Source organism: Rhamphochromis sp. 'chilingali' (genome assembly GCF_963969265.1).
Source record: "Rhamphochromis sp. 'chilingali' genome assembly, chromosome: 4".
Taxonomy (NCBI): Eukaryota; Metazoa; Chordata; class Actinopteri; order Cichliformes; family Cichlidae; genus Rhamphochromis; species Rhamphochromis sp. 'chilingali'.
The window spans coordinates 37,892,522-37,905,735 of NC_137948.1; the positions used below are offsets into that span (position 1 = coordinate 37,892,522).

A 13,214-nucleotide genomic window follows, 5' to 3' on the forward strand; every position below is an offset into this window, starting at 1 on the left:
AAAAGATGGGTTTTTTAGCTGTGTGGTTGTTTATCTCTCTGTATTAGCCCTGCTGGTGACCTGTTCAGGGTGTACCCTGCCTCTCGGCCTATGGTTTAGACTGTAGGAGGAAGCCAGAGTACACAGTGCTAACCACTGCACCACCATATACAAAATACAAAAGCTAACAGATGAAGTAAAAACTAACATGAGCACACAAAGGCACATGGTTACAATATAATACAAGAAATAACACAAGAAATGCTTTGAAACAGAAATATCTGACACAAAAACATGAACTCGGGAACTCAGATGTAAAGATTATTCTATTTGTAAAGCATGTTATAAACAATCAGTGTGAAAAGAATGCATTTAAAACAACATTCAAAACCACCATCAGAGTTAACAACAGGAAACAGAAGAGTTCTTTTAAATAATGATGGTTTTACTTTAAGCAAATTACAATTAAACAACTGAGAGCAGGAATGATGCAGACAAAATATAAAACAGACAGAACTAAAGTGAATCGTGGAAAATGTGTAAAATATTATTCTGTACTACTATGGAGTGGAAACAGGACGCATGTTCTTTTCCAATAACTCGGTGCTCTTTAACTCAGCATACTGATGTATTACAACAACAATAATATTAATAATATTAATAAATACAAGCTTACCATGTATTAGCTATTACATACAGTGCTGCAGTGCAAAAACATTTCCTATGTCTCATGAAACTAAAAGAAATATACATTTTAGTCAAGTATACATGACTTCCAACAAACGTATGAGATGAATTTTTTGCCTGATGGTGGATCAGAAGGTGGACATGAAGGTTTGCACTAAATCTTGGCAATAGACAGCAACAGATAACCTGCATATTTGTACCAAACTTTAAGAACCTGAAAAATCTTGAATGGACTTGTTGTTTTTTCCAGTGTTGAACAAGTAGTTTCAAAGAAAATGACAAAATAACCTCTACTCCCCAAACATCTGGACACTCTTTTGACGAAATATCAGTTGAAGTTAAAACTAGAGGTGTAGTACAAAACTTCAGATGAAATCAGACAATCAAGTCCACAGCAGTTACCCTCAGGGGACAATGAACGCCTGACCAAAATTATATTGTAGAATCATATCTACTGTCCAGTAGCTCTATTAGGAACTGACAATTAAAGAATGGTCCACAGTTCGGCTTCCTTTTGCTTTTATCAGATTTTATTGACTGTGCTGTACAATTCAGACGGATCCTCCTCACTGTCCTGGTGTACAGTTCTGGAGAAAAAAAAATAGGATGGATGAAGGAGGCGTGCTGTAATATGTGTGCCCAAGTTCATGTTTCTAGTGTATAAAGCAGCAGGCCAGGTCGGTCAGAGAATCACTAAAGTCCACAGCGGTTACCATCAGGCTATGAAGTCAGTTGGATGAAATGTTTTTCCCACTGTAAATGTTACGTTCTTGGATTTCCTTACATGGATGCATGCATCTATACAACTGAAATTCTTAGTGCTGGTTACCTCAGGGCAGGACTGAAGTTGACTGCAGCGTACTCTACATGCTCATCCTCCTCTTTCACCTTTTGTCTGCGGGATCCAGCTGATCGGATGTTGTAATAAATGGGATCAGTCTGGTTCGTTGAGAATCGGACACTAGCATAGTTAAGCTCTTCATCTTCCTCTGAGTGACTGGGTGGAGACTGAAAAAACACAGAGTTCAGAAACCTGTTGAACTTTGGCTGATTTCCTTCATTTGCTCTACTTACAGTCATTTTACTTATTTATGTTTATAAATATTCATGTTATAGAGATTGACCAACTTAGGGATAAATAAGCATACTCATACTCATATTTAAAGTAAGATAAGTAACGTTGCCCAGAGCTCCCCCTCAACAACCCTGACTCTCAGTATAAAGTTCTTTTGCAGTTCAGATCTGGTTTTCAGTCTTACCTCTGTCTTCCCTGTGTGCTGACTTGGAGATGTGCAGGAAACCTGTTCAAGAAAATGTTCAAGGAAATGTTATGGAGCCAGCTAGATTAGACATCCAGAGATTCCAAGCTAGTTTTAAATCAGTGTGCGTCTATGGCCACAGACAGCAGGGGGTCTGATACCACTGGGTGGTTTATCAGTCGTGATGTCACCTGAATGGACATTATTAATGTCTCAGTTGCTCATGACATTTTTAGCAGAAAACTCTGATTTACAGAGAATATTGTGAGAACTACAGCCACATTTGAGTTTATCAAAAACATTGTTAAGGATGAGTCTAATTGGGGTGGCTCAACTCTTTTCTTCTGCAGGTGTTTTGGAATTTTAAACTTCACTTTGACTGTTCAAATTGAATTTTAACCAGAATGCAGTTTCACAGGATTTCACACTCAGTTATTAAATGCTCACCTTGTTGTTGTTGTCCCGTCTGTTTCCAGGCACAGGAAATAACGCTGAGGGCTTCTTTTTTCTAGGTCAGGGGGAGGAATGAAAAACTTAATTAAAAGTAAGCAATCTGAGCACCAACAAAGGTGATTTTTAATGTGCAGCAGATACTCACGCAAGCAGGAAAAAGACCAAGAGGCATATAATAACTAGGAAAACCACAAGAGTTATTCCAGTGACAGCTAGTTTTGCCGCCTTCGGGAAATCTGTGATTTAAAAACAAATATAAAAAATAAAAACATGTATTTATATGCAGCCAGATTACGGATTACAGACAATAATCCTTGCTTTGTTTTCTCTTCTATATAAATGTTGCTGGTTTTTAAGTTGTAATTGATGGACTGCTTGATTTGTTTGTTTGTTTTGTGAGCATTATTGTTATCTCACCATATTAATAGATTTGTATAAGTTAAACTCCGAGTGATTGTGAATAGTTTGCTATTATTGTTTAGTGTGTCCATGCACTGATTATAAACAATGCCATGAGCTGCTCATTACTACCACACACATTATTATATATAGTGGGTTATGACATCTATGAGCAAATGAGTAAGTGAAATAAAAAATGTACCTTCCCTGACAGTCAGCTGTAAGGTGACATTATGACGTCCTCTGCTGTTGTGGGCCACACAGTAATAACTCCCACTGTGCTCAGGTCTGATGTTGCTGATGGTGAAGTTGTGTCCTGATGCTTTAGGTGAGTCTTCATCCTCCTTGTACCAGGTGTATTTAGCTGCTGGGTTAGCATCACTGCTACAGGTCAGAGTGACTGAACTGCCCTCCACTATCTCAGCAGAGGGACTCACTGACACAGAGGGAAGCTTTGGAGCATCTAGCAAACATTAAATAAAAAACATGTATATAATTACATTCTATTAACATTATCAAGTATTATTTTTAGAGATCTCCACTGAAAAAAAAAAAACTAACATTGAACATCTATGGATAGAGACGTAGAGTTCTTCTGTCCATACTGATTCTCAGACTTGCAGGAATAATTCCCACTGTTCTCCAATTTGATGGAGATAAAGTGATAAACATCCTTTTGTCCCGTTGAAAGTACTTTGTTGTCTTTGTACCAGGTGTAACTAGCTGCTGGGTTAGCATCACTGCTACAGGTCAGAGTGACTGAACTGCCCTCCACTATCTCAGCAGAGGGACTCACTGACACAGAGGGAAGCTTTGGAGCATCTAGCAAACATTAAATAAAAAACATGTATATAATCACATTCTATTAATGTTATCAAGTATTATTTTTAGAGATCTCCACTGAAAAAAGACTAACATTGAACATCTATTGATAGAGACGTAGAGTTCTTCTGTCCATACTGATTCTCAGACTTGCAGGAATAATTCCCACTGTTCTCCAATTTAATGGAGATAAAGTGATAAACATTCTTTTGTCCTGTTGCCAGTACTTTGTTGTCCTTGTACCAGGTGTAACTAGGTGCTGGGTTAGCATCACTGCTACAGGTCAGAGTCACTGAACTGCCCTCCACTATCTCAGCAGAGGGACTCACTGACACAGAGGGAAGCTTTGGAGCATCTGTTAATATATAAGAGTTTAATGTAAATTATCAGTGTCTTACACACACGCTGTTAATGAAAAAACTAAGTTACATACGTAAAAGAGTACATTGATGTGTTATATTTATTAAAAGACATTCACAGAACAAAAAAAAATCCTAAATAACCTTTAGTCCAAAAAAGTGTGACAAAATTGTGTAAAATATAAATAAAATACAAATACAATATATTGTTTTGCAAATCATCAGAACACAGAAAACATACCACATGTTAAACTAAGACAATGTACTTAAAAAATATATTTATTTTACTCACATTTCACATCAATAGTTCTGCTTTCAGATTTATTTTGTCCCAGGTCATTATCAGCTGTACAGTAATACTTTCCAGAGTCAGAGGGCAGGATGGAGCTGAAAACATGTTGTTTTTGGTACCTGAGAGGGTTGATGACATCCTCCTTGTACCAGGTGTAGTTAGCTGCTGGGTTAGCATCACTGCTACAGGTCAGAGTCACTGAACTGCCCTCCACTATCTCAGCAGAGGGACTCACTGACACAGAGGGAAGCTTTGGAGCATCTGGAGGAGGAAACATACAATATGTAATTACAATATATACAATATATAGTTAGAACCAAATTTTCAAATATTAATAGCTTATATTCTAAAAGGAAAACATTGTAAACTTCCCAAAACGAAACAAATCAGCTTTATTGAGGAGTAAAGGAGTAAGAGAAGTGAACTCACACACTGTTAGAATGGAAAAGCTCTTATCCTTTCACAGCACAGTTAAAACTGTCTGCAGGTTTTTCTTCAGCTAAAAACTTGTTTGATTTCAATATTAGAGGAATCTCAATGAAACCGCTTTGCTTTGAAGAATTGCTTTGTGTGTAATGAGAAGCTGCAGTTGATGTTCTCAGTTGGATAAAGCAGTCTGTTATTTAAAGAAATGTCTCAAATATTTGTATGAACACACTTTTGAAAGTGGAAATGATCGGATCAAACTATATATCACTATTTACTGAGATTTCGATGTAGACATTTGTAACGGTTCTTACATGTGTTCATATACAGTGGCTTGCAAAAGTATTCGGCCCCCTTGAACTTTCCCACATTTTGTCACATTATAGCCACAAACATGGATCAATTTTATTGGAATTCCACATGAAAGACCAACACAAAGTGGTGTACACGTGAGAAGTGGAACGAAAATCATACATGATTCCAAACGTTTTTTACAAAGAAATAACTGCAAAGTGGGGTGTGCGTAATTATTCAGCCCCCTTTGGTCTGAGTGCAGCAACAGAGGTTGTCTAAGAGAATACTGGGAGCAACAACACCATGAAGGGATAAAGTTACTGAGAAATTTAAAGCAGGCTTAGGCTACAAAAAGATTTCCCAAGCCTTGAACATCCCACGGAGCACTGTTCAAGCGATCATTCAGAAATGGAAGGAGTATGGCAAAACTGTAAACCTACCAAGACAAGGCCGTCCACCTAAACTCACAGGCCGAACAAGGAGAACGCTGATCAGAAATGCAGCCAAGAGGCCCATGGTGACTCTGGACGAGCTGCAGAGATCTACAGCTCAGGTGGGGGAATCTGTCCATAGGACAACTATTAGTCGTGCATTGCACAAAGTTGGCCTTTATGGAAGAGTGGCAAGAAGAAAGCCATTGTTAACAGATAACCATAAGAAGTCCCGTTTGCAGTTTGGCACAAGCCATGCGGGGGACACAGCAAACATGTGGAAGAAGGTGCTCTGGTCAGATGACACCAAAATGGAACTTTTTGGCCAAAATGCAAAACGCTATGTGTGGCGGAAAACTAACACTGCACATCACTCTGAACACACCATCCCCACTGTCAAATATGGTGGTGGCAGCATCATGCTCTGGGGGTGCTTCTCTTCAGCAGGGACAGGGAAGCTGGTCAGAGTTGATGGGAAGATGGATGGAGCCAAACACAGGGCAACCTTGGAAGAAAACCTCTTGGAATCTGCAAAAGACTTGAGACTGAGGCGGAGGTTCACCTTCCAGCAGGACAACGACCCTAAACATAAAGCCAGGGCAACAATGGAGTGGGTTAAAACAAAACATATCCATGTGTTAGAATGGCCCAGTCAAAGTCCAGATCTAAATCCAATCGAGAATCTGTGGCAAGATCTGAAAACTGCTGTTCACAAACGCTGTCCATCTAATCTGACTGAGCTGGAGCTGTTTTGCAAAGAAGAATGGGCAAAGATTTCAGTCTGTAGATGTGCAAAGCTGGTAGAGACAAACCCTAAAAGACTGGCAGCTGTAATTGCAGCAAAAGGTGGTTCTACAAAGTATTGACTCAGGGGGCTGAATAATTACGCACACCCCACTTTGCAATTATTTATTTGTAAAAAATGTTTGGAATCATGTATGATTTTCGTTCCACTTCTCACGTGTACACCACTTTGTTGGTCTTTCACGTGGAATTCCAATAAAATTGATTCATGTTTGTGGCTGTAATGTGACAAAATGTGGGAAAGTTCAAGGGGGCCGAATACTTTTGCAAGCCACTGTATCTTAGATTATAAAACATATCCTGCCATTTGTCCTCCAATTTTCAAAAGCATAAAGCTGACTAATTTCTGCATTAGGCTGGATGGAATACCCAGCATTCATACCCTACACACTTTTTTTTTTATTAGTGATATGACCAACTAGAAATATTGCTGCCCTTGCTAGTCACCTTAAACTCTAGTCTGTGGTCTTCTTATTGTATTAATATATAATGGCAGTTACTTGTTCAAAGATGAAGAGCCCACTGGCCAGTAACCTGGGCTGCACTCTTGACCGATGACTGAGCATCCAAAAAGAAGGAAGGATGTAAAGGAGAACCAGGAAAGGAAGCAAATGACAGCCCACTGGCAAAGGCAGTCTCATTCGGCATAAAGGAGTGGATGCTAGCTTGGAAGAAACCAACTTCTGTCTGTGCTGCTAAGGTTAGCCAAACTCTGCAAACTAATAAGCATATTTTGAATTCAGTGACAGCAGCACATTTTCAAAAGATCTGGAGCAGAGACACTTTTACCTTTTTGAGGGTCTGAATATCACAGGCATCCAATATTCATCTCAGTCAATGCAACTTATGCACACAGATTTCTCTAGATTCGCTCAATATTTGATGGTATCATGTAATGTAGTTTGTCAGATATCCAGAGTCTTAAAACATAAAATCGTGGACGATAATTTTGTAAAATTCCCACAATTTGTAGTCACAGGTTTTTACAGATTGAAGAACCTTTGCCCGTCTTTATTTCTGAGAAACTGCGTCTCTCGGATTTTATTTTTATACCCAAACATGTTGCGAGACTGTTGCCAGTTAACTTGATGCAACATGTTCCTCCAGATGTTTTTAGTAACTCTTAGTTTTCCAGCCTTTTGTTGGCCCCATCCAAATTTTTGGACTTGTGTTACTGTCATGAAACTCAGAATGAACAAATACTTTACTTGTACTCTTTAAATCGTACATTTTCTCAGCTGATATTTTTTTATGTTCTATTATGAATAGAAAACATGTAAAATTTGTTTATGACATTTTCTAATCATGGAATTCTGTTTTTTTTTTCTATTTGAATGCATAAAAATAGTTCAGCTCACACACTCAACCATTGAAAATAAAAAGAATAACAGTATTTCTAAAAACTGCAAACATGGTCTTCGTGATATGTAATTCAAGTTTTTCCATATTCCTGCAGCAGTCTCACAGCTCTTCAAAAAGTCTTTACAGCTTATAAATGTATTTTACTCACATTTCACATCAATAGTTCTGCTTTCAGATCTCTTTTGTCCCAGGTCATTATCAGCTGTACAGTAATACTTTCCAGAGTCAGAGGGCAGGATGGAGAAGAAAAAATGTTGGTTTTGGTAAATGAGAGGGTTGATGACATCCTCCTTGTACCAGGTGTAACTAGCTGCTGGGTTAGCATCACTGCTACAGGTCAGAGTCACTGAACTGCCCTCCACTATCTCAGCAGAGGGACTCACTGACACAGAGGGAAGCTTTGGAGCATCTGGAGGAGGAAACATAAGAATCACAACAAAACCAAATTTTAGAAATTTATATTCTAAAAAGAAAACATTGTAAACCTCCCAAAAGAAAGGCCTCTGACTAAAACTAACATACAGACACATTCACGTAAATAAAGAAAAATTAAATATAATTCTCTTAATGAAACAAAAAGTAGTGAACTCACACACTGTTGGAGAAGGGAGTTGCTCATATCCTTTCACAGCACAGTGAAAACTGTCTGCAGAATCAAATGTGTTGAGGTGTAAATATTGTTCGTCTGATGAAAGTTTGTGTCCATTCCTGTACCAGATGTAGGAAGATTGATCAGGTAGCTGACAGTTGTTGTGACATGTCAGCTCTTTCCAGTTAGAATAAGAGTTTACTGTTGATCTCCTCACATGTACCTGGAGCTGTGGACCTGGGAGCAAACAACAGATATTATATTAAAACAAACTCTCAACATACAGACAGCTGAAAAGCTTATAAATGTTTAAAGTTACTTCCACTGAAAATTATTTTACCTGTGACAGTCAAAGTGACTCCAGGTGATCCAGAATATTTCCCTCTTGGATCGTTTGTTATGAATCTGAACTTGTACTCAGCTGAGTCGCTCTCTCTCAGGTCTGTGATTCTCAGAGTGCAGTCATTGTTTTCACACTGATACTGAACTCGACCTGAATACTCTGGATCTGTTTTCAGGTCCACAGGCTCATTATTTTTGTGTGTGATGAACCAGAATTTTTGGACAACTACTGTATTTGTCCTATCTATAGTCGATGGGTATCTGAAGGTGCAGCGTATTTCTGCTGTTGCTCCTTTGAAGGCACAGACCTGAGTAGAAGTATAAGTCACATCCCAGACATCCTTCACCACTGTGAGACAGAGAGAGTTGGATATTAGTCAGAGTCACAACATCCGAGGACAGAAATGAAAACGATGTGATAAGGCCTCAGTATAAGCCCATGAGAAAGGTCTCCTCCCTTCAGTGACCTCAGTGTAGGATAACTATTTATGAGCTCCGACTACACAGGTTGTGTGATCAACAGAAAATACAAACCAGTAGTGTTACCCTTATGAAAACCTATAAAATCTACAGCTCATTTGCCACATGGCTCCACAACATGGCATTATGTTAAAGCATAAACTCACCCACTGAAGGAGAGTGGAAGTTCTCATATCCTCTGACAGCACAGGAAATCCTGTTTGTAGGATCCAGGTAGTTTAGAAGAAGATTAGATGTTTGTCCTGTGATGATCTGTTCATTCTTGTACCAGATGTAGGAGAGATTATCAGGACAACTGCTCTCACACTTCAGTTCTGCTGACTTAAAATCACCTCTGACAGCTGATCTGCTCACCTGCACCTGCAGATCTGCCCATTAGTAAATAAAGAACATTAAGCTCAGCTGACAACATTCAGATAAACCACACAAACACACTCACAGCAAACACTTGGATTTAAAATAGTAAACGAGTGGATGAACATGTTACCTGTGACAGTCAAAGTGACTCCAGGTACACCAGAATATTTCCCTCTTGGATCGTTTGTTATGAATCTGAACTTGTACTCAGCTGAGTCGCTCTCTCTGAGGTCTGAGATTCTCAGAGTGCAGTCGTTGTCTTCACACTGATACTGAACACGATCTCTGTACTCTGACTCTGTTTTCAGATCCACAGGTTCCTTATTTTCGTCTCTGATGAACCAGAATTTTTTGTCAACTCTTATTCCATTTATAGTCGATGGGTATGTGAAGGTGCAGCGTATCTCCACTGTGGATCCTTTTACAGCACAGATCTGAGTAGAAGTGTAAGTCACTCCCCAGCCATACTGACCCAGAACGACTGTAACACAGAGCACATCATAACAAAAAATAAAGTTAGATTAACAAAAATTAAACAGACTCATTTGGATTAGTATTTTTCTGTAGGCTACATTTTCAGCTTCATGTCATGGAAAACAAAGTTTGCAGGTTTTTATTTTCAGCTAAAGATTCATCTGATCTTCACATTAGACGGCAGGAACTGAGTGAGAGCAGCTGCTTTGTAGACCGAGTGTAATGAGAACCTGCAGTTACTGTTGTCATTTGGACAGATAATTAGACTCTCACTTAATGTTAGAATAAAACAAACTATAATGAAAAATGATTTGCTGATGATAAAGGTAAATGTGTAGAAGTTACAGGCTGCTAGAGTTGACTGCATTGACCCACTGTTGCTCTGTGCACAAGGTAAGATGAGCTTGAAATTAATTTAAACATATTTCAGCCATCGTATGAGAGTGAAGGCAGCATGGAGATGGTTAGCACTGATGATGGAGACAGGAGAGGACATGGGAGAGGAGAAGCACGTGTAACAGTAACAAACACATAAGAGTAGAAACCTTTGTTGGAATTATTGCTCATGTAGTTTAATGTATTTCAGTCTAAAATCTTCAAAATCAGAAAAAGAAACAAAAAAAATAAAGCACAACTAAATTTTGAATAATTGTATAAACTTGTATAAAAGTAAGTTATCGTTGGGTTGAAAGCCTTGTTACTTTTTGTTTTGTTATATATTCTGTTGTGTTTAATGATCATTATTTTCTGACCTTGATGGACGATTTCATTTTTAACCAATCGGATTTGTTGTCCCGCCTTTAGCTGTTTCCTGTCTGTTTACACTGGTAAAGCTGCTTAGCGCTACACCCGCTAAAGGTGTACCTACAATGCTAAAGGAATGTTGTTGCTATTCAGGCTGGATAGCGGCTGAAGCCTGAGGTCTGTTCGGTCAGCTGCTACATCTGGAAACCTGTTTTTTGTGAATACACGGTGCTTTGCATTGGTAAGGTTGTTTTTTTAAATTGGATATCAAGAAACAGAGTCCACAGAGAACTTCCACAGACCTTCTGGAAATCAACAGAAGAATGATGATCTTCCATTGCGATGGATGGTGAGGCACAGCTCATATGGAACTGAATCTTGCAGTCCGATTGTGGCAGAACAAAATGTGCAAAACATACGTTGATTGTTGGACTGGTTTCACACCAGTAAAGTGCCCAGATCACCCAACAGGCCTGAACTGGACAACACTGACATTGAAAAGACCCAGGTCTGAATTCATTTTACTTTATTATATTTTTTTGGTATTCGTGCACGCACGCTGTATTCGCTACTGTTGTTGGTTGTAATTCAATTCAATTCAATTCAATTTTATTTATATAGTGCCAAATCACAACAAAAGTCGCCTCAAGGCGCTTGTAATACAGTTTACAATATTTTAATACAATGAGATGCAGTTTCAACATCTTGTGGTTGTGTTTTCCTTGTGGTTACCCATCCTCTTGGCTCCTACCATTCCTTAAGTTTCTAAAATTGGCCATCTTTTGTTATTTTTCTTACATACTGGTTACACGGGCAGAGTGGCGACGAACGGAACCACAAAGAAGAAGAAAGAAATAAAAATCGAGGCAACCATGGTCCTAAAGTACTCTTTTTATTACATTTATGGCTCTTTTAATGGGACATTAACTGGAGGGACAACTGTGCCACTGTCCATGAAAGAGCTGAGGAGAGCCCAAGGGTCACCCCGCAGCCGTGGAGCAAAAGCCAGAGGGGGTTGCAGTGACATGCCCGTCACTGCAATGATATAGATTCTTACACAGTCAGTATCAGAGTTTTTGTTATGAAAGGGTACATTTTAGATAATCAATTATTAACTCAGAAACACTCCAAAACAGAAAGGCACTAATCACTACTGTAGTACTCTAAGCACTACTGAAGAGCAGTGGTTAGACCCAAAATAGGCCTAATGGAGTATTTTGTTAGTTTAGTCAAATTGAGTTCTAGCACACACTTAAAACATCCACTGTTGACCAAAATGAAGCACAATAAACAGAAATAAAATGGAAAACATAGGAGAACAGGACAGGATTTTAAAAAGAAAGTAAAATAATAAATAAATAAAACAGATAAAAGTAGTTGGACCTCATTCTGATTTAAAGGGTAAAGAATAAAAAGTAAAAATGTAGTCTATGGAATTAACAATTTCTTACACAAGTAACTTCTAGGATAAATTACACCCAATGACACTTATATAACGAGAGACACACTGACACATAGAGACACTTCAGCAGAACCACAAAGAAGGACACAAACACAGACACAGAGACATGTTCTCATATGGGGACGTTACATGTTGGCTTTTCTGTGTAACGAGCTAAAAAATTCCATTTCACAGATAAAGTTTTGTTAAACGTTAAATGACTCATTCATTTTACAGAGCAGCTAGAAGTGGCTGTAGTGTCACTATCACTTAGTCAATGGCAGCCATGACTTTACAATTTGGTCTTTATGTAGAGAAAGAAAAAAGGAAAGAGGTGAAGTGAGACTGCTAGTCTGGGTTTTGTCAGCATGAAAACAAAAAGAGGAACAAACAGTTCACACTGATAAACGTCAGCCATGTTCATCCTGAGGAAATCCACTTAAACACAACAAATACATTCTGTGAATCTAAGACGACAGATGATTTATAATAATTAGACTAAATTATTGGGTCTTTCACCCAAACATCATTAGTGTCCAGATTTATGGCACTGGAATAAAACGCAGATAAAATGATTAGACTGTAAAACTCTGAACTGCTGAGTGTTAACAGTGCAAAGAAAAACATTCAAGAATGGAGACAGAAGGCTGGAGCTGCAGAGCTGTAAGGACAGACGATGTTTCACACAGCATCATTTTACAGATGGAAGAAAAATACATTCACCTGAAAAAAAATCAGTGTCTGAATTATATTTTCTGTCACATTTGGTTACTCAAAGTAGAATTACTCACAGCAGACCAACCTGTCACAGTGAGGAGAACAAATCCACTGACTGCTGTTATTACACTCATAGCTGCTCCTCTCATTGCTCTGTGTGAGCCGTTAAAATGCAAGTAGATAACTGACAGTCCTTTCTGTAAAGCAGAAGTCGACTCATCCCAGTCTTTAAGATACAGAAGTGAAGTGTTAAAAAATGACACCCTCTCATCTTCCTCCTTATTTGCATACATGGTTAACCAGATGCAAGTGGATAAAACTTCAAGACAGCAAAGCTGCAGTTTTACCAGCAGTGACAGCGTGTCTGATATTCTTTACAACGTCTTAGTCATCCAGGAGATGCTCTCTGTGGCAGGAAGCCTTTTTCAATCTGTGAACAAATTTTTTTGATGTGATACAAGTGTGTGAGATGGACTCACAACACTTTACAGAATTAGAGCTGA

General features: G+C 38.6%; 1 protein-coding gene across 1 annotated transcript; it reads right to left on the minus strand.

Annotated features, from left to right (window-relative positions):
• Nucleotides 1-1,491: 1,491 nt before the first annotated feature.
• Nucleotides 1,492-13,004, minus strand: LOC308395036 (B-cell receptor CD22-like; the record flags this gene model as incomplete). The annotated part of the gene is made up of 14 exons (XM_080879689.1): nucleotides 1,492-1,674; nucleotides 1,926-1,967; nucleotides 2,373-2,433; nucleotides 2,524-2,614; nucleotides 2,980-3,240; nucleotides 3,339-3,599; nucleotides 3,694-3,954; nucleotides 4,251-4,511; nucleotides 7,716-7,976; nucleotides 8,160-8,393; nucleotides 8,497-8,847; nucleotides 9,125-9,346; nucleotides 9,466-9,816; nucleotides 12,797-13,004. 14 exons carry the CDS (start codon nucleotides 13,002-13,004, stop codon nucleotides 1,492-1,494), a joined length of 3,048 nt encoding a protein of 1,015 aa, XP_080735815.1.
• Between the last annotated feature and the right edge of the window lie 210 nt (nucleotides 13,005-13,214).